Genomic DNA, 19,837 nt, shown 5'->3' with positions numbered 1-19,837 from the left:
AGTTGGAGGCCCGTAGGACATATCCACCCTGCCGGTGCTTTTTGCCAGCTCTGTGGATCCCAGTGGCCATGTGCTGGTTGGAAAGTCAAAGAGGACAGGAAAGATGGAGCTACCTGAGGAAGAGGCCTGAGAACGATGATGGGAAGGCTGGCTCTGCCCGGTGATCTGGTGCAAAGAGACACTGGGAACTCTCTTCACAAAGGTAGAGGAAAGGCCAGGATCCAGGCAGTCTCTTTGTCCCTATGGTGACAGTCAACTCACATTGCAAGTAGGTGTGGCTGCTAGCTTCACAGCTGTCTTCTGCATGCCTCAGATCACATAGGAAAGCCAAGGACACTGGAAAAGTCACCAGAAGTTTAGGTAAACCTGTGGAAAGAACTCAAAATCTCATGTCATTTCTGTAATGATGCTTTATTTGACCATGGAAAATGAAATTATCAGTTCATCTAAAAAAAAGGATGCTTTATCAGCCTTGTCTCAAAATAAAGTAGATGATATTATTCATGAATGACACTGAAATTGTCTCCTGGCCTTCACACCTCTTCTTGCACACACATGTGCGTGCACACACACACACACACACACAAATATATATATATATATATATATATATATACATATATATACATATAATTTTAAAGCAGAAGACTATAAGAAATAATATTGTAAAATATAAATAATCCTCATGAATCAAATGGATGTGACTGTTCAGACAGCAAGAGACTAAAAGAGTTCTAATACTTCTGAACTAATTTGCTGCTCTGGATTCATTTTCTTCCTCATCTGCTGTGGATATCGCTCTATATAAATAAAACACTGATTGGCCAATTGCCAGACAGGAAGTATAGGCAGGAATAACAGAGAGGAGAATTGAGGAAACAGGAAGGGAAGGGAGAGACTGCCTGGAGCCGCTGCCAGGACAGGGAAGATGTAAGGTACCAGTAAGCCATGAGCCACATGGCAAAGTATAGATTAATAGAAATGGGCTAAACATAAGAGTAAGAGCTAGACAATGATAGGCCTGAGCTAATGGCCAAGCAGTTTAAATAATGTAAGAGTCTGTGTGTTTATTCTATAAGTGGGCTCCGGGACTGGCAGGACTTGGCAGGAGCTGGAGAGACATTCTCCAGCTATACTCATTCTCATAAATAACCACTTGGCACTTTAAAAAATCATGCTGGGGCTGGAGACATGGCATTATCTGTTCTCCCATAGGATCTATGTTTGATTCCCAGCACGAACATTATGGCTCACAACCATCTATAACTACAGTCACCCTCTTCTGGCCTCCATGAGCACCAGGCACATGCATAGTGCACAGCCATACATGCAGGTAAGACACACATACATATGAAATAAAAATACTTTAAATAAAAAGTCATATTATTAAACAAATTTATATTTCTAAATAAGAGGCTATTGACTTTCATTTTTGAACATTTATAGATATAACACACGACAAAATGTTCTTGGACCTACTCTTTCCACCTAATTCCCAATGTTTGGGTGCCATATCACCGCCTGTAACTGCTGTGTATAGGCTTCCACTGATGCTACACATATGCTGCTGACATGGCTATAAGGAGCCTATTGCTTCAACAGTGAACTCTTGGAGAGTTCCAAATATGTTCTGCTAAAGATATGAGCCAAGTTTTTGCTAGGATGAATGTATATGAAGAAAAAAAAAAAGAAACATAGGTACAAGGTCAACTTTAAAAGAAGCTGCCATCTTGCTTTCTGAAACGATTTTTGCATTCCTCCTGTGTGTATTTGTGTCCTCACTATTCCACACAGTTGTCGGCACTTGAAGTTATCAGACTCCGACTTTTCCTTCTGGTGAAGAACACCGTGTCATGTTGTAGCTTTGATTTACATTTTTATCATTACATTTTAGGTTGAATTTACATTTTTATCATCTTTTAAATTGAGAGATTTTATTGCTTTTTAGGTTGAGAAATTTTTATGTTTAATTTTAACTCATGTGGTGTTCCTGTTCTTGTCATGTGACTGTTTTTCAATAGTCAAAAATTTATCTTCATCCTATTGGTCTGGAATTCTGGGGCCCTCTAGAAGTTACTATGACCTCCAAGTTTGTGGCTAGACTTCTCCCTCTTTATAGAACTTCTTGCTTAACAGAATTCTCTGTGCATTATAATGGCCAGTAATATTTCATGAGTTAGAAAAGTGAGCATTTTGTCTCATTTCTCTCTGGGACAAGGGAGAGATGTAAAACAACAATAAGGCAGGCATGATCCCAGCATTTCAGGAAAGAAAGACATCAAATAGATCTGTAACTCTGAGACCAGCCTGGTCTATATAGTGAGTTAGTTGCAGGCCAACCAAAACCCCAGAGTCAAACTCTAGCTCCAATCAAAGAACAAAAATAACACAAAGTGACAGTAACCTTTAACTGCAAGAAGAACAAATATCTGGCAAAGCGTTTTCACAGGAACTGTCTGAAAATCCTGAAGTGGAGAAAAAAGAAAAGTCTCTCTGGCCTGCTACATCTGCAGCTAGCCTGTCTTCACAGGTACCCAACAAATATTACCGAGATTTTCTAGATTCAATCTATTATTGCCTCCCTCATCACAGTGCTGGCAGTGAGGACCACACGAGGTAAGTACACACAACAGGATTTGGAGTTACACAATCGCACCCAAATGCTGTTATTGCTGCCATTACATTCTAAAGCACCTGACGCCTAGGACATTCTCTGGGAACGTGTTCTGAATGAACAATTACAATAAAAATGACTGACAGTAGGATTCTCATGTGGGTAGACACAACATGAGAATGTTCTAGTTCCTAAGCCCCAAGGCAAATAAAAACAGGCTCAACACCTATAAAATAATGAATTCATTATAGGTGATTAAGTGGATGCAAATTGACAAGGTGGATTATGAAAAGCACCCAAGGCTGGGGATCAAAATCCATGGGTTTTACTCAAAGTTCTGCCGCTAAATAGCTCTGTGACCTTAATCGCTTTAGCTCTTCATGCCTCATGGAAAAGTTAAAGTTTCCATGAAAAAGTCATTTGGCATGATCCAAGGAATTGCAAAAAACCTGAAGATCAAAGATCTTGAGCATTTTTAAACAAAAGTGAAATATGAATTTCACCTAACTGGATGTTTTAGCACCCATCGTATGGAAAAATATTCTTTGGCTAGAAGTGTAATTTGTGAGAGTAAAGATAGATGATCCCAAAAGCAGCAAGGGAACTTTTCTCATCTCTATCTTTAATTCCCCATCATTCTCTAAAAAGGAAACACATTAGTACCATGGCATTGGAACAAGCAAAACTGTAATTAGGAAAGTTTGCATCCTAAGACATTTATCTGTAATCTGGGATAGGAAACATCCCTCTATCATGCAAAATCGAACTGAAAATATTTCAAACCAAGGGACAGAATTCAAAGTGACCTTGTTAAATTTGAGAAGTTAACAAAAAATAAACAAACAAAAGACCAGCTGAAAAGAGGGAGGCAGAGAACTGCAGAGGCAGAAAGAGGCCATGTAACAGGAAGAGGGACTCGCTCTGCAGTCATTTTAGAAACACAGAAGTATGCTTGCCATATGCATGTACATAAACATGCCAGTGCACATAAGCTAATGCATGCATACATAGTACACACGTGCACTCAACGCACACGGATACAAGATTCACATACACGAACACGTATGTGAATGTTGTATAAAAATTTTCTCCGAGATAAAATATCTCATCCTCCAGGCAAGCTCATGAACTCAGGAAATAAACTACTCAAAAATGTCGGAAGCCCCTGAAACTGACCAGATTAGTAGCTTCCTCTTTCCCTGAGCATATATATATATATAAGTAGTAGAACTACTGAGAGACATCTTCCAATAAGCTGAGCTGTCTGGAAAAATCATATCAGTGAAGGTGCATGGGAGAAGCAGAGACCAGCTGAGCTCCCTGAAGGGTCTCCTGCTGCAAGTAACCCCTCCCCCACACCACTGTGAGTGACCCCAATAAAACCATTTGGTTCACCAAACTAGACTTTGATGGTATCCTGACTTGGTGTTTTATAGGCTCCACATCTGAGTGAGGAGACATTTGTTCATGTCTCCCTAGAAATAGTGTCACACAACACATGCATATATACCATAGACATGCATGCACAACACATGGAGAGAGAGAGAGAGAGAGAGAGAGAGAGAGAGAGAGAGAGAGAGAGAGAGAGATGTGGAATCATGCTTTTTGTACACTAGTTTAATAAAACGCTGATTGGCCAGTAGCCTGGCAGGAAGTATAGGCAGGATAAGCAGACAAGAATTCTGGGAAGAGGAAGGTTGAGTCAGAAGATGCCAGTCCACCGTCCAGGAAGCAGCATGTAATGGCACACAGGTAAAGCCCAAGAACATGTGACAACATATAGATTAACAGAAATGAGCTGAGTTTACATGTAAGAGCTAGTCAGTAGGAAGTTAATGGCAGAGCAGTTTTAATTAATATAAACCTCTGTGTGTTTACCTGGGTCTGAGAGCCTGTGGACTGGGCAAGACACAGGAAAACTTCCAGCTGAGGGGCGGGGGGGGGGGGGGGGGGGGGGGGGGGGGGGGGGGGGGGGGCGAGGAGTATTTAACAGAAAGCACTATGATGCCAATAACAAGTCTGGGACCAAATTATAGGCAGACATTGATGATGCTCCCCAACATGTCTAGAACTTGCTAAATAAGACAAGCTGCCTGGTTTTGGAGCTTCCGGTTAGACAACGATGTAGGAGACCAGAGAAGAAACATCAAAATGTTGATGTAGAAAGTTTCAGACGGCATGAATCCCGAGAATTTACATTTCTAACAAATCCGCAGGCGATGCTGCAGAAGTAGCTGCAGGGCACAAGCGCACTCCGCAGTCTTAGCACACATGCATGCTGCAGCTTTCCAAAAAAGGCCATGGGCTGGTTAACACTGGGGTGGTTCAGAAGGCCAGTGTTAGCAATGCAGAAAGATGGATTCTCTGAGAATGGCGGCTGGGATACAGGCGTGAGGATTGCTCCTCTGACAGAAATTGAGATTCCCAATGATGCTGGTTATACGCAATCCTATAAAGCAAGAGAATCGCTGAATCTTAACAGTGTCTCACGCACAACCCCTTTACCATTTGATGTCTATTACGGGTGTACTTTCACGGGAAGAAATGAAAACGCAATTATACGCACAGCATTTGCTTTAGTCGGCTTCAGAGGGTTCAAAGACTCCCCACACCTCCACCTGGATCCCATGTAAGGAATTCTGGAGTAGGTGCGCACAGACCATAAGAATAAGGGTTTTTTCAAAGGTTTTTTTTTTTTTTTTTTTTTTTTTTTTTTTAAGAAAGAGAAATGTGTGCTTGCACAATTGATGAGTGTTTGGTGCCACCCAGTGGCCATGGTAAGAGTTACAGCCTTTAATTACAATACTGCTCCTTTCAAAAATCCAGAGACTTGATTGTCAATTTCTAAAACTAAATCAAACCCCTTATAATATACTAACTTAATTTTTCCCATCTGAGTTATCAAACTTACAATACCAAAATTTACCTGACCCTTGAACCCTTACCTGATTTTTTTCCTCTGTACTTCTGGTTAAGATTTAATATTTTAAAATAGTACCAAAAAGTTCTATAGTTCATGAATTCGTGATAAGTACATGAGAAAGTTTAAAAAGAAAAGACCTGAAGAGACTCTCTCTGTTCCCCCAGACCCAATCCTCAGGGTCTTCCCCATCTCAGCAGCAGAACCTTTGCTGCAGCCTACCCTCCCAGCTGTCCAAGCCTCCTGTGGATCCCACAGACCATCATCCCCACCCCCCACCCCTCCTGTCCTTGTTACTGTGGACCAGCCCCCAACCCAGGCAGTCAGCCTCTGCTCAACCACAGACCACACCTGCCAGAAGACCATGTTGGCTGCTGTGGACCTTCTCCACTCTCTCTGTTCCCCCAGACCCAATGTTCAGGGTCATCTCTGGTTCTGTGACAACAGCTGCATCCTTCCCTCCCCCATGTCCACACCTCCTGTGGATATCACAGACCATCTCCACCTGGCCTCCCTTCTGCCCTCATCTGTGTCCCATCCAACTCTGGCAGACCCCATGATGCTCAACCACAGGCCCTGACTGCCAGAAGACCAGAGTCTAGCTATCCTAAATGCTACAGGCCCTGAATATTCCATCATAGCTGAAGCACAGGAAAAAGCCCTTAAAACCAACTATACGAAGATGATAGATGTTCTTAAGAAGAAAGGAATAAATCCCTTAAAGACATCTAGAAAATGCAAACAATCAGAGGAAATGAATAAATCCTTCGAAGAAAGCCAGGAAAACACAAATGAACAACAGCAGGAAGTGAATAAATCCCTTAAAGAGAGGTAAGAAGAAACAAACAGTGGAAAGAAACAATAATGAAACTGTTCAAGATTTGAAAAAGGAATAGAAGAAATAAAGAAAATACAAACTGAAGAAATTCTGGAAATGAAACATTTAGGAATGTGCACAGGAACTACAAAGACAAGCTTCATTAATAGAATACAAGAGATAGAAGAGAGAATCTCAGGCATTGAAGATATGGTAGAAGAAATGGATACAAAAGAAAATGTTAAATATAAAAATTTCTGACACAACACGTCCAGGAAATCTGGGACACTAAAAAAATACCAAACCTAAGAATAATAGGAATAGTCAATGGAGTAGAAGCCCAGCTCAAAAGCCCAGAAAATATTTTCAACAAAAGCATAGAAGAAAAATTCCTAACCTAAAGTAGGACATTCATATAAATGTACAAGAAGCATACAGAACACCAAATAGATTGGACCAGAAAAGAAAGTCCCCTCACCACATAATAATCAAAACACTAAACATAACAGAACAAAGAAAGAATATTAAAAGATGCAAGGGAAAAAGGCCAAGTAGCATATAAAGGCAGACCTATTAGAATTACATCCTTACTTCACAATGGAGACTCTAAAAATCAGAAGAGCCTAGACAGATGTCCTGCAGATCTAAGAGTCCACAGATTCCAGCCCAGACTACTATACTCAGAAAATTTTTTAATCACCATAGATGGACAAAATAAGATATTCCATGATAAAGTCATATTTAAACAATATCTCTCTACAAAACCAATCCTACAGAAGGTTCTAGAAGGAAAACTCCAACTCAAGGAGGTTAATTACACCCATGAAAACACAAAAAAAAATGTCAACCAGCAAAACCAAAAGAAGGGAAGCACACACACACACACACACACACACACACACACACACACACTCATACACCAGCAACAACAACAAAATAACAGGAATTAACAGTTATTGGCCATTGATCTCTCTCAATATCAGTGGACTCAATTTCCAAATAAAAAGACACAGACCAGCACACTAAATATAAAAATAGGATCCATCCTTCTGCTGCATACAAGAAACACACCTCAATACCATGGATAGACATAACCTCAGGGTAAAGTGTTCAAAAAAGATGTTCCAAGCAAATAGACCTCAGAAACAAGCCGGGGTAGCTATTTTAATATCTAACAAAATAAACTTCAAACCAAAACTAATCAAAAGAGATGGAAGACACTACATACTCATCAAAGGTAAAAATCCACCAAAATGACATTTCAATTCTTAACATCTATGCCCCAAATCCAAGTTTGTAAAAGAAACACCACTACAGCTTGAATTATATATTGACCCTCACACACTGATAGTGAGAGATTTCAATACTCCATTCTCACCAGTAGACAGGTCATCTGGACGAAATCTAAATAGAGAAATACTGAAGCTAATAAACGTTATAAACCAAATGGACCTAACAGGTATCTACAAACATTTCACTCAAACACAAAAGAATATAATTTTTTCTCAGCATCTCACAAAACTGTCTCCAAAATTAACCACATACTTGAACACAAAGTGAGTTTCAACAGGTATAGGAAAATTGAAATAACATACTGCATCCTATCAGACTACCATGGACTAAGGCTAGATAAAAACAACAACAGAGAGGGAGCCCTCACTTGACACTGCCTGGATGGCCAGGAACCAAAAACTGGATAGCCCATAGACCGATAATAGAACCAAATATGACTGGCAAAAAAAAAGTCAGTGAAATGATTCCTAATGATATTCTGCTATATTCATAGATTTGTGACTAGCCCAATCATCAACAGAGAGGCTTCACCTAGCAACTAATGAGAACAGATGCAGAGACCCACAGACAGAGCTTGGGGGACCCCATGCAAGAGAGGGAGGGAGGGAGGATTGTAGGAGTCAGAGGGGTCAAGGACACCAGGAAAACATGGCCCACAGAATCAACCAAGCGGGGCTCCTAGGGGCTCACAGAGACTGAACAACAATCACAGACCCTGCATGGGTCTGAGCTAGGTTCTCTGCGTATACCTTATGGTTGTGTAGCTTGGTGTTCTCGTGGGATTCCTAACAGTAGACGTGGGGGTGTCTCTGACTCTTTTGTCTGTTCTTGGGACTCTTTTCCTCCTACTGGGTTTTCTTGTCCAGCCTCAATATAAGGGTTTGTATCTAGTCTTATTGTAACTTGTTATGCCATGTTTGATTGATAGCCCTGGAAGACATGCTCTTTTCTGAAGGGAAATGGAGAGGAAATGGATCTGGGGGAGAGGGAGGGTAAGGATAGGTGGGAGAAGTGGAAGGAGGAGAAAGTGTGGTCAGAATCTATTGTATAAGAGAAGAATCTAGTTTCAATTAAAAATAAACCTGACAAGGTTATTAATTGAACATTAGAACACAGAAGCTGTAGAAATGACTCAATAGTTAAGAATATTTACTGCTCTTGCAAAGGACATGGGTTTGATTTCCTCTATCTATACAGTGGCTCACAACTGCCTGTAACTCCAGTTTTAGAGATCTGATGCCCTCTTCTCACCTTCATGATCACCAAACATGCACAGGATATACATGCATATATATATATATATATATATATATATATATATATATATATGCATATATATATACATGTATGCATACATACAGGCAAATACACTTATTGCCAGAAAATAAAAATAAATAAGTCTCTACAACAAAATTAGAACCTACAACATGATGTTTGTTTCCTAACTCTTTCATTTAATTTTACATTATTCTCATTTTGCACACACTGTTTTGTGCATAGGAAGAGTCACACAATGATCAGAGACATTAAAATCCCTATCGCCCCTTAGGCTTCTTACTATGGAGTTTGTCTCCCCTTCATCACGTTCAGGTGATACACCTGATGGTAACAGAAAACTGTTTCTGGTATGTTAAACTAGGATTTTCTTCATATTCTCTTCTTTGCTCTTCTCTCTCCTCTTCCTCCCTCTCCCCCTCCTCCTCCTCCCCCTTCCCCTTTTCTCCTGCCTAACACAATCCAGCATACTTCTCCACCATGATAGAATTATATCATAGAATTATTGCCCAAATTCAGGTGGATTTCTACACCCATCGCTTTGTAAATCCTTAGCCCATATTCAAATCTCGGGGTGGGGGGGAGTGGGAGAGAGGGAACATGAACCTAACCAATACACAGAGAGCACATCTGTAAATGCTGAAATACACAGTGTGATTTCTAAAGTGAGAAAGTTCAGCATCTGGAAATACGCAAACATAATAGCCTTCCAGCTTAACTGAGGCTCTCTCAAAAGCAACAAGGCCCTGTGATAATAAAGTCATTTCCTCCTGTGGGGATTTTTCCCCTTGAAGCTCAATAGGCAGTTATCATGTGTTGTGAAGCCTCAAGCTTTGCACACTGCTCTGTCCATAAAGACAGGGCTTCACATTCCACAACTGACATGATGGCCATGTCTTAAAGCATTGAGCTGTCATGACTTTTCCTCAACACTGAAGAAAAAGAGAACGATGTGAATGGCAAGTCTTGCCTGAAAGAATCAAGGGACTGAGCACAAAACCAATATTCAAGAGATGCCCACTGAGAAGGCAGCTGGTAGCATTCTTTCTGTCTATGTGTGTGTTCTATACATGTATGTGGTACACGTGTGTAAGTGTGAGTGTGTGTGCGCATGTGTAAGATGGTATACCCTTCTATCTGTACATGGGAGGCCAGAAGTGGGCTTCAGGTGTCTTCTCCTTCTCTACCTTATTTTTTGAGACAGGTTTACTGAACCTAGGGCTCACCTTTCAGTTAGAGTTCCTCTCCAGCAAGTTCTGGGGATTCACCTGTCTCTGCACCTCTGCCTTCTCCTGAATTATAGACTAAAATGCCCAGCTTTAACATGGTGCAGAGGTTCTGAACACAAGTCCTCTTCTTACAACTTACCCACAGAGCCATCTCCTCAGGTCCCAGTATCTACCATTTTTAATAAAAAGGAGGAAATTCTATTTCCAGTTGTCAATACAGTACTAAAACAGAAACAGAAAAGGCCAGAGGATATGATCTTCACATAAATGTGTAAGTGTGGCTTTTTTGCTCACCATCCAGGGCCAGAACCAAGCAGCTGAAGGCAGACACTGTTGCATTAGCCAAGACTTGGCACGGAGCACCACACACGGCAGCTGAGATGTTCCCTGGAGAAAATCCTGCTCCAAACACATGCAAAAGCCTTCCACCCAGGCAGCCTTCAGAGACAAAATCCCAAGCTCATTATTTAGGAGGTGAATCTTGGCTTATTGCACACAAAGCTCAACGCTCACTTTCTCACTGTGCAGCTTTCTCAACCCCACAGAAGGTGCACAGCTGACCCCAGCTCCATCTCCAGGTTCTTCTCTGCTTGGCTCTGACCTGTAGCTTTCTGTTGATGTGTTGGGAGCTTTTAAAAAGTGTAGTCACTTTGTATAAATAACTAATGATGACTTACAACTTTTAAGTTTTCTATACAAAAATTTATCTCTATATAAAAAGACCATAAAATGAAAACAAGTTTAAGTTCCCCCCAAACACCTAGGGGAATTCCCAGAGAAATCCATGTGTGAAGTTTCTGTGACTATTTATCAAATACTTTTTTTCTGTGTGTGTGTGTGTGTGTGTGTAATACATGTATATATAATGTATAGATACATTATATAAAAAGGGATCATTATGTACATATTATCTCGAAACTTTACTTAAAATTACAGCACAGATATTTCCCCAAGCTTTCATAGATTCTGTTGCATTTTGATAGGGAACTAGAATCTTATTATATAATTTTCCTCAATGTAAAAAATTAATATCTAAAACCTCCAATGAATTCCCAACTTTTGTCACTATCAATAAGTACTACAGGAAAGACATATTTTAAGGTTCTTGGGTCAGTGAAACTAGTCCAGAGGCTGGATCACTTTGGGAAGAGGCACTTCCATCTCCACTGCCCTCGTCCTCCTGGAGAGATGGAGGTCCTTGGGCAATCACCTGGCCACTCAAGGGCAATGTCTCATGCTGTGGGTGCATTTTATGGTGCTTCTGCCCCATAGAAATTGCGGTATCCTGGGAAGTAGGGAGAGGAATTTATAGACTATCCAGGCCAAATGCCTTTACAAATAAGAAAGCCAAATCTTAGTGGAAAACACAGAGCCACATTAGCAAACCCTTATCCCAACAGCACCCCACTCAGCTGAAGCCAAGTACTACCCTGCCAATTTAGATTGAATGATTTCCTCCATTTTTTATTACAATCAGGCTTAAGTTATTTCAGCAAAGTAAGTGAACAGAGACCTTTAAAAAGCTAGTCAAATGTCAGTGTACCTGAAAGGAAAAATAAAATTGAAGGCCATAGGGATGGCTCAGTGGTTCAGAGCACTCAGGCCTCTTCCAGAAGACCTGAGTTTGGTTGCAGCACCCATAATGAGCAGCTCACAACTGCCTATAATGCCAATTCCTGGGGTTCTGATGCCCTGTTCTGGCCTCCATGGATACCTTGAGTACATATGATACTACATATATATACTTAGTATACATATATACACTCAGGCACAAATACAGACATATAAAATAGAAAATAAATACTTTTTAACTTTAACCAGCACTCTTACACTATAGCACTGGCATATTATTGGTGGAGTAGGAATTCATCTGTGAACCATTACAAAATGACAAAAATTAATCATATTGAATATGTTTTAAATAATACAAATCAGCACATGTCTAAAATAGGTAAATACATTTATATTCTTATACAATCACATAATGAGCTTTAGCAAATGATATTAAATTTAAAACGCATGTCTAATGAAGTTGATGCATAAAAGTAAGATACAACCCAGTACTCAAGGAATACACAGAATTTCACTGATGAAAAATGAAGATAAATAAAATATCACAAAGACAGGCCTGAGAAAGAAACTGTGACTATAAGAGGTCACCCAGGATCTTTTATCCTGCTATCTTACAGTGACTTTGGTACCCTTTTTCCTAAAACTGAGAGTCACAATTAATTCATAGAGAAAGTGTTCTGTCTGAGCTTCTATACTTACCAAAGTTCTCAGTCACTGAGGTCACAGTAGCTCTCAGCTCGAGGATGAGAGCCGATGAGGCCCATCCTCTGCAGTGATCATAACCTGTGACAGGATACTCCCCAGCAGGAAGGAAAGGGACCGTGCACTGGAGAACTGTACGGTTACCAGAGACACCTACACATGGTGACATCCCGATAAATAAGTCAACATTTGCAGCCCCTGAGATCTGGGCCACTGCGAAGGTTAAGATGTCATGATTCCGTGAAACAGAAAGCAATTCTGGGGTAAAGACATTGCTATAACCAACAAGTCCCATATGGTACAAAACTCCATCCACCTCTACTTCCAGAGCAACAGAGCCATTTCCTGCAGGCATAATGCACTGGATGAGCTCAGAACTGATGTTCACTGTTAGACAAGCCTGTTGGCCAACATAGACAAATGTAGCATTCCATCCTCTAAGAGCTGTGCCTTTTATGGTCAAGAGACTTCCACCATGGATGCTGAAATTCTTAGGAAAATATTCAAACACCTGAGGCACAATGAAGAAGCTTCTATAAACACTGTCCAAGCAAGCATACCCAGTGCTTATATGAACAACTGACAGGTAGTGAGACCCTGGGGTCAAATCACTCATCTGGCATGCCACATGGCTGGAATTGAAGAAAGTTGTGTGGCAAGGAAGTTGTTCATCCACAAACACTGTTGGCTCAGCAGCAGTGGTACCCAACCTCCGGCCTCTCATCAGCACTGTGGTGAGAGAACCATTGATGCTTAGAGTCAAGGCATCCACAACAGGAGTTGTTTCTTCCTGCATGAAGAGTGTACAGTTCCCCTCGCATTTGCTGGCCAGTCCATTGACCAGAACTGTGACATTTACAGCAAATGACACTTCAGAAAAGCGGTCACCCACCAATTTGGTCTGGCATAGAACTGTATGGTCTCCCAAACTCAAAATCATACAAGAAAAAGGGCGTGAAAGGTTGACATGAACTGACTTCCTTCTAGAACTGAAGGCAACACCCTTCACAGTGAGTATTGTCCCACCACACATAGAACCACGTGTTGGAAAGATGGTCACTATCCGAGGTGACAACTCAAATTCCTGGGGCACTACAGACATATTGGCAAACCCCATCCACTTGTGACGAAGTTGGAGAGGATAGACCCCTGCTTCCAAATCGTAGAGAGGAAAGGAGCACCCAGACAAGTTCATGTTACTGACAAAAGACTGCACTTCAAGGTCACATTTCAAGGTTCCCAAAAGAATGACTGAGTCAGAGAGGTTATTTCCTTCCACATAGAACCCCAGGCTGTTGTTCGTGAGTTCTCCCCATATAGCAGTGACCACTGGTGTTGATGCTGCTTCATACATGAAGGTAAGGCCCTTCCCCACCAAGCTTGGTCCATGGAGGAAGGAAGTGTTGCCAACCCAGATCTCCACAGAAGCTGGCACAGTGAGACCATCTGCCTTGGGGGTCAGTGCAGCTGGAGGAGTCTCACACCAGACAGTCACTTCTGTTAAATTCACAATATCACAAGGCTGATTGTCCACAAGTACCCAAATCAGAGTCGGATCTCTGCCCAGTCCTGTTCCTGAAAGGCTGAGGATAGTTCCACCTAAAGGGTAAACATGGAAGGCACCAATTAAAAGCTAATATTCTAGCCAGCAGAAAGGCTTAGCAGCTAAATGCCTCCACTGGCAAGTCTGACGACCAGAGCTCAATTCCTGAGGAGGACCCACATGATAAAGGGAGAGAACTGACCTCTGACTCTACATACCTACTACGGATGTGCTCAGACACAGACAGACAGACAGACACACACACACACACACACACACACACACACACACACACACACATACACAAAGCTAATATTCCATCCATATAGGAACTGTAGCACTTGTACAGATCTGATGGAATTAAGTGGAAAGGGGTGTGCACACATTTCATCCTCATTATGGCTAAATTTATGTCCATTTGGCCAGTATTCAGATGTGACAAAATTCACAGAGCAGTAAAGCAATTCAAATTGTTTTGTAAGAATACTTTTTAAGATTAATTTATTTTTATTTTATGTGTATGGGTATTTTGCTTGCATGTGTGGCTGTGTACCACTGTATACTGAGCCCATGGAGACCAGAAGAGGGCATGACAGAGCCTCTAAAACTGGATTTACAGACCCATGAGAGCCACCATGTGGATGCTGGGAACTAAACCAAGTCCTCTGCACGAGCAACAAGTGACCTTAATCACTGACCATCAAACCCCAAGAACGATACTTTTTAATGTTTAAGACAAAATTTTAGAATACCCTTGTATGTCTTAGAAGGCTATACTCTCAACTAATATGTGAATGAAAAAGTCTTTCATTGTCTTGTCATCTGTTTTATTATCTGACATAACATTCTACATGGCTCTACATTTCCCACACTGTGTTTGTGTTTCTATTTTTCTTCCTTTTTCTTTTGTCCTTAGAGGAAAGTAAAAAGATTGAAGCCTCCTCCCTCTTCTTCTTGCACATGCAATGTCTAAAAGACTATTGCAGGAGCCTTGCCCATCCCTTCCTAGTACATGCTGGAGTGTGGTGTCCATTGGATGTTTCAACATTTCCTGCAGGAAAAAAAGGCCAGACATCTCTCCTTTGTATACTCTGTTATTTCTGGAACTCACAGAGCTGAAGTACCACAACTCTTCACACTTCACATAAGAGCACTGTTCATCTGAGAACCTAGGGAACTCTCTCTCTCTCCCTGATACCTGCAGCCCTGACCTCATCAGCTCATTAGTCCAGGAATGAAATCCGAACATTCAGTAAAACAACTTGCTGGACAAATAAGGTGTGATGTCAGAATCACTCACCCAAAAGAGACCCAGAGCAAGGCTCCATGCTGAAAACTTCAGTGAGGTATTGGATATGGAGATCAACCCTAGAGGAAACAGTCCATGTGAGAAAATATCATGGAAATGAGCGAAACAGAATGGAGACATGTTTCTAAAGGGGGGAACAATGATGGAGAGTGAGTATAACGGGATCCTGCTCATAGAGAAGAAACAATGGAGAGATGGGTCGGGCACGGTCCTAGGCCAGTCTCAAGTGGCAACATCAGTCCCACAGAGGTGAGATACCTTCTAGATGAGGGAGGAAATTTTTAGAGAAAAATCCGGTGATTTCAGGGTACAGAGGAGATGGAGGTGAGACAGGAGGCATGGTGAGTATGGTTACCACAAATCACTTACCCAAAGCCTCTGACAGTCTTATTAAAGTGCTCCACCGCAGGCTTACCTTCTTTAGGCAGAGGCCCACCCTATCCCCACCTCAACCAACTTCCAATTTCCCTTTCCCCAAACAAGCAAGCCATTTTCCCTACCAATAGTCTAAGGAATGAACTGTTCTCAAGGCTTTGAGATTCATTCATGTTTATAATTCTCAGACCCTTATCACCTCACACTACATGGAACAAAGAAGACACCCAGCTCCAAGCAGAGGTTCCCAAATGAACTGCTAGTCCATCGAACAGACCCAAAGTCCACAGCAGCGGCAACCTTACCCCTGTGAACGAATGCTCACTCCATTCATGAAGGCTGAAATCATGTGGGTGCCAGCCAGCAGTGGGGGCAGCACCACCTCCAGTCCCCAAGACATCTGTGTGAGGACCTGAGCAGAAGTGTCCTGCACACGGATTTGTACATCCAGATCGGTGTAGTTCGCCAGCCGCGCCATCCCAAGGAACAGGATCTCTCCTCCTGTGTCAAGAATACATTTACTTCTGGACCTGTGGCCTCAACCACTGCATCTTTTTATGACTAAGTAAAGTCAGCCCTATACACAAGTCTCTAAGAATTTTAACAGCTATCCATTTTTCTCACAAAATTTCTAACAATTCTTTGTATGGCCTAAATCCACAGGGACATCAACAATGCAAAACTGTTGAGACAACTGCGCAAACTTTTATTCCTGGAAAGGTAGATTAAGTAGTTTGGAGGATTATTTGCCTTCCTATCCTGCAAACAGTGTCCTGTGCCCTTTTCTTTAACCTCTACTTTTGTGCTAAGAAAAGTGAACAATCTACATCTCCGAGATGTGCTGCACGATTCCAAGAGTTCACCATCTACTGTGCATTTTTGCATCATCACCCCATATGATCCTCCCACTGGGTCCTAGCGTACTTTATATTCCTGTGATAAAACACTGACCAAAACCAATGTTGAGGGGACAGAGTTTCTTGGGCTTATAGGTTACAGTTCATCATCAAGACACACTAAGGCAGGAGCTCAAGGCAGGAACCTGGAACAGGAACAGAAGCAGAGACCATGGAGCACTGCTGGTTGATTTGCTCTCTCTGGCTTATTCCTCTCCTATGAACTCCAGGTCCACCCTAGGAATGCCGCCATCTACAACTGGCTGAGCCCTCCTATATCAATTATCTATCAAGAAAACATCTCATAGGAGACTAGAGAGATGACTCAGCAGTTAAAAGCACTTGCTGCTCTTACAAGGGACCCAAGTTTGGTTCTCAGCACATATAGGGTGGTTTACAACTATCCATAACTCCTGTTCCAGAAAATCTGATACCCTTTCCTGACCTCCGTGGGTAGCAGTGACACATGTGGTACCTATACATACATGCAGACAAAATACTCACATGCATAAAAATAAAATAAATAAATAAACCTAAATAAAAAATTTAAAGAAACTAAAATGTCTCACACACATACCCACAGAGCAACCTGATCTGGGAAATTCTTCATCTGAAGCTCCATATTCCAGGTGATTTTAGGTTTGAATCAATTATGCAGCTAAAGCTAATTAAGATCCACTGTCCCAGTGGAATACAACTGGCATTTTAAGGTTGAGGAAACCTCAACCATCAAGGTGTCGTAGCTAAGTAGTGGAAAAGTCAAGCCCTGCACTCCTATCTGTACTTTGTATTTCAATGGCTTTTCGGTACAATCAGCAACTCCGCTCCAAAAAAAAAATTACACATATCATAAACACTTTACCTCAGCTCTTTCTCACTGAAATGTGTGTTAAGTCCCTGGCAGAGATGCCATGGGACACAAAAATGCTCACACAGACCTCATCCTCAAAGAACTGTCAAAAGTAGTGAATGAGCTGACAAAATCATATCAGTAGAGATGGGCAAGATGGCTCAGAGGGTAAAGGCATTGCCTCTGAAGGCCTGAGTGTGATCCCTGGGATTCACATGGTACAAGAAGAGAACTGATTTCCATAAGTTGTCCTCTGAACTACATACTAACACACACACACACACACACACACACACACACACACACACACACACACACACATCTATAAAACCATATTTTCAAATTTTTAAGTAAAAGACACACTGTAAGAGCCAATTAACCAGCAGGTTTGTTCAAATGATAATGTTCTGAACATCAGGAAAGGTTGAACTGCTGTACAATATTGTAGCTCATGCTCATACCTACAGGATAGGACAAATCTGCAGGAAGGATCAATTCAGTCTGCAGACAACCAGAACCTTAATGAAGGCCAAAAGTTATCCACCCAATACCAGAAGTGGAAATGCTAGCCCTTGCCTCACACTCCTCAGTGCACCCACATTTTGGAATAGAGCCCTCTAGAGATCCATTAGCCACATGTGTCCCAGAGTCACTCTAGTGCTCCCAAGTACAGGACACCACAGCTAATTAGAAGAGACTGAAAGACACTGCCTGTCTCAGTTAGGGTTTCTATTGCTGTGATAAAAAAAAAAAAAAAAAAAAAAAAAAAAAAAAAACAAAAAAAACATCGTGTCCAAAAGCAGTGCTGTGGATATCACTCTGTATAAATAAAATGCTGATTGGCCAGTAGCCAGGCAGGAAGTATAGGCGGGACAAGGAGAGAGGAGAATTCTGGGAAGTGGAAGGCTGAGGCAGAAAGACACTGCCAGCCACCACCATGGCAAGCGAGATGTAAGGTACCGGTAAGCCACGAACCACGTGGCAACTTATAGACTAATAGAAATGGGTTAATTTAAGATATAAGAACAGTTAGCAAGAAGCCTGCCATGGCCATACAATTTATAAGTAATATAAGTCTCTGTGTGTTTACTTGGTTAGGTCTGAACAGCTGTGGGACTGTTGGGTGGGAGAGATTTGTCCTGTCATGGGCCAGGCAGGACTGGAGAAAACTCTAGCTACAGAGCGACTTGGGAAGAAAGGGTTTTTTTCCTTCTTACAACTCCCAGGTCACACTCTACCACAGAGGGAAATCTAGCAGGAACCTGAAAGCGGGAACTAAGCAGACCATGGAGAGTTCCTACTTGCTGGCTGGCTCCTCATTGCTTACTCAGCCTGCTTTCTTATACCGTCAAGGACCACCTGCCCAGGGATGGCATTTCCCACAGTGAACCGAGTTGTCCTCCATCAATCATTAATCAGACAATACTCCAAGTAGCCTATAGAACAGTCTTATGAAGGCATTTTCTCAATTCAGATTCCCTCTTCCTAGATATGTCTAGGTTCATGTCAAGTTGACATATACTAACCAGAACTCAGCTAAAAAGAGAAAAGTGACATGGTGATTCTTTATTCAAATCCTTGAATGTTACTACCTCATTTGTAGCTTAAGTGTTTAAATTTTCATTAATAAAATGATGCCAAATTCTTTTCCATTACAGTTTGTAGGAAGAATTAACTTGAAATCCTGAGATAGCATATATAGACTCATACCTCCCCCTCCCCCCTCCCTCCTCTCTCTCTTTCACTCACACACACACACACACACACACACACACACACACACACACACACACCTTATCTTCACATTCTCCCTCACTTCCCTATCCTCCTTACTTCTTCCTATGTTCCCAACCTCTATTTGACATTCAGCGACTTCAATAGATTTCAAGGCCCACCAAGAAAAAAAGGTAACAGTGTAACACTAGCACCAAACAAGCTTATTTGACTAGTACTGTGGCAAGTTTTTCAGGATAAAATAGCAACAAAATTACAAAGTATGTAAATTAACTTTATAAGTTAATTTAAACAAATAAATACAAGATAAATTAGTTAAAAAAAAGAAATATAGCTATTCCTTGGCATCCAGGGGGGACTGATCTTGGGGCATTTCAATCCCATGATACCAAACTCCAAGGATTTTCAAGTCCTTTGTGTAATATGAAGTATCTGCATAGAACCTAAACACGACTTCACATATACTGTAAATAGTCTCTGCATTACTTAGAACATAATACAATGTAAGTGTCATATAATAGTTGTAAGATTATTTAGAAAAAAAATCTGTACATGTTCAGTAAAGACACATTTTTTTGTAAATCTTTTCAGTTCATAGTTGAATCCACATATGCAGAATATGTGGGAACAGAAGGCTCACTGTGTATCAAGTTAAATTAAAGTTGGCCAGAAGATGCCTCCATACCTTGAGCCCTGTAACAAAGTGCA

The 19,837-nt window shown here is 41.3% G+C and overlaps 1 protein-coding gene across 4 annotated transcripts in view; it reads right to left on the bottom strand.

Annotated features, from left to right (window-relative positions):
• The window catches only part of Pkhd1 (PKHD1 ciliary IPT domain containing fibrocystin/polyductin), a 466,475-nt gene that overhangs the window by 371,005 nt on the left and 75,633 nt on the right, over window positions 1–19,837 (bottom strand). For all 4 annotated transcript variants that reach the window (XM_028868108.2, XM_037199703.1, XM_037199704.1 and 1 more), the window contains 5 exons: window positions 15,955–16,150; window positions 15,266–15,333; window positions 12,420–14,021; window positions 10,443–10,586; window positions 114–336 (listed from right to left, as the gene is read on the bottom strand). In XM_028868108.2, coding sequence (XP_028723941.2) covers window positions 114–336; window positions 10,443–10,586; window positions 12,420–14,021; window positions 15,266–15,333; window positions 15,955–16,150 — 2,233 coding nt within the window. The remainder of the gene's footprint in view (window positions 1–113; window positions 337–10,442; window positions 10,587–12,419; window positions 14,022–15,265; window positions 15,334–15,954; window positions 16,151–19,837) is intronic.

This window comes from Peromyscus leucopus, chromosome 16_21, assembly GCF_004664715.2.
Source record: "Peromyscus leucopus breed LL Stock chromosome 16_21, UCI_PerLeu_2.1, whole genome shotgun sequence".
Classification (NCBI taxonomy): Eukaryota; Metazoa; Chordata; class Mammalia; order Rodentia; family Cricetidae; genus Peromyscus; species Peromyscus leucopus.
Note: the sequence above shows the minus strand (reverse complement) of the source record. Positions and strands in the feature narration are given on the sequence as shown.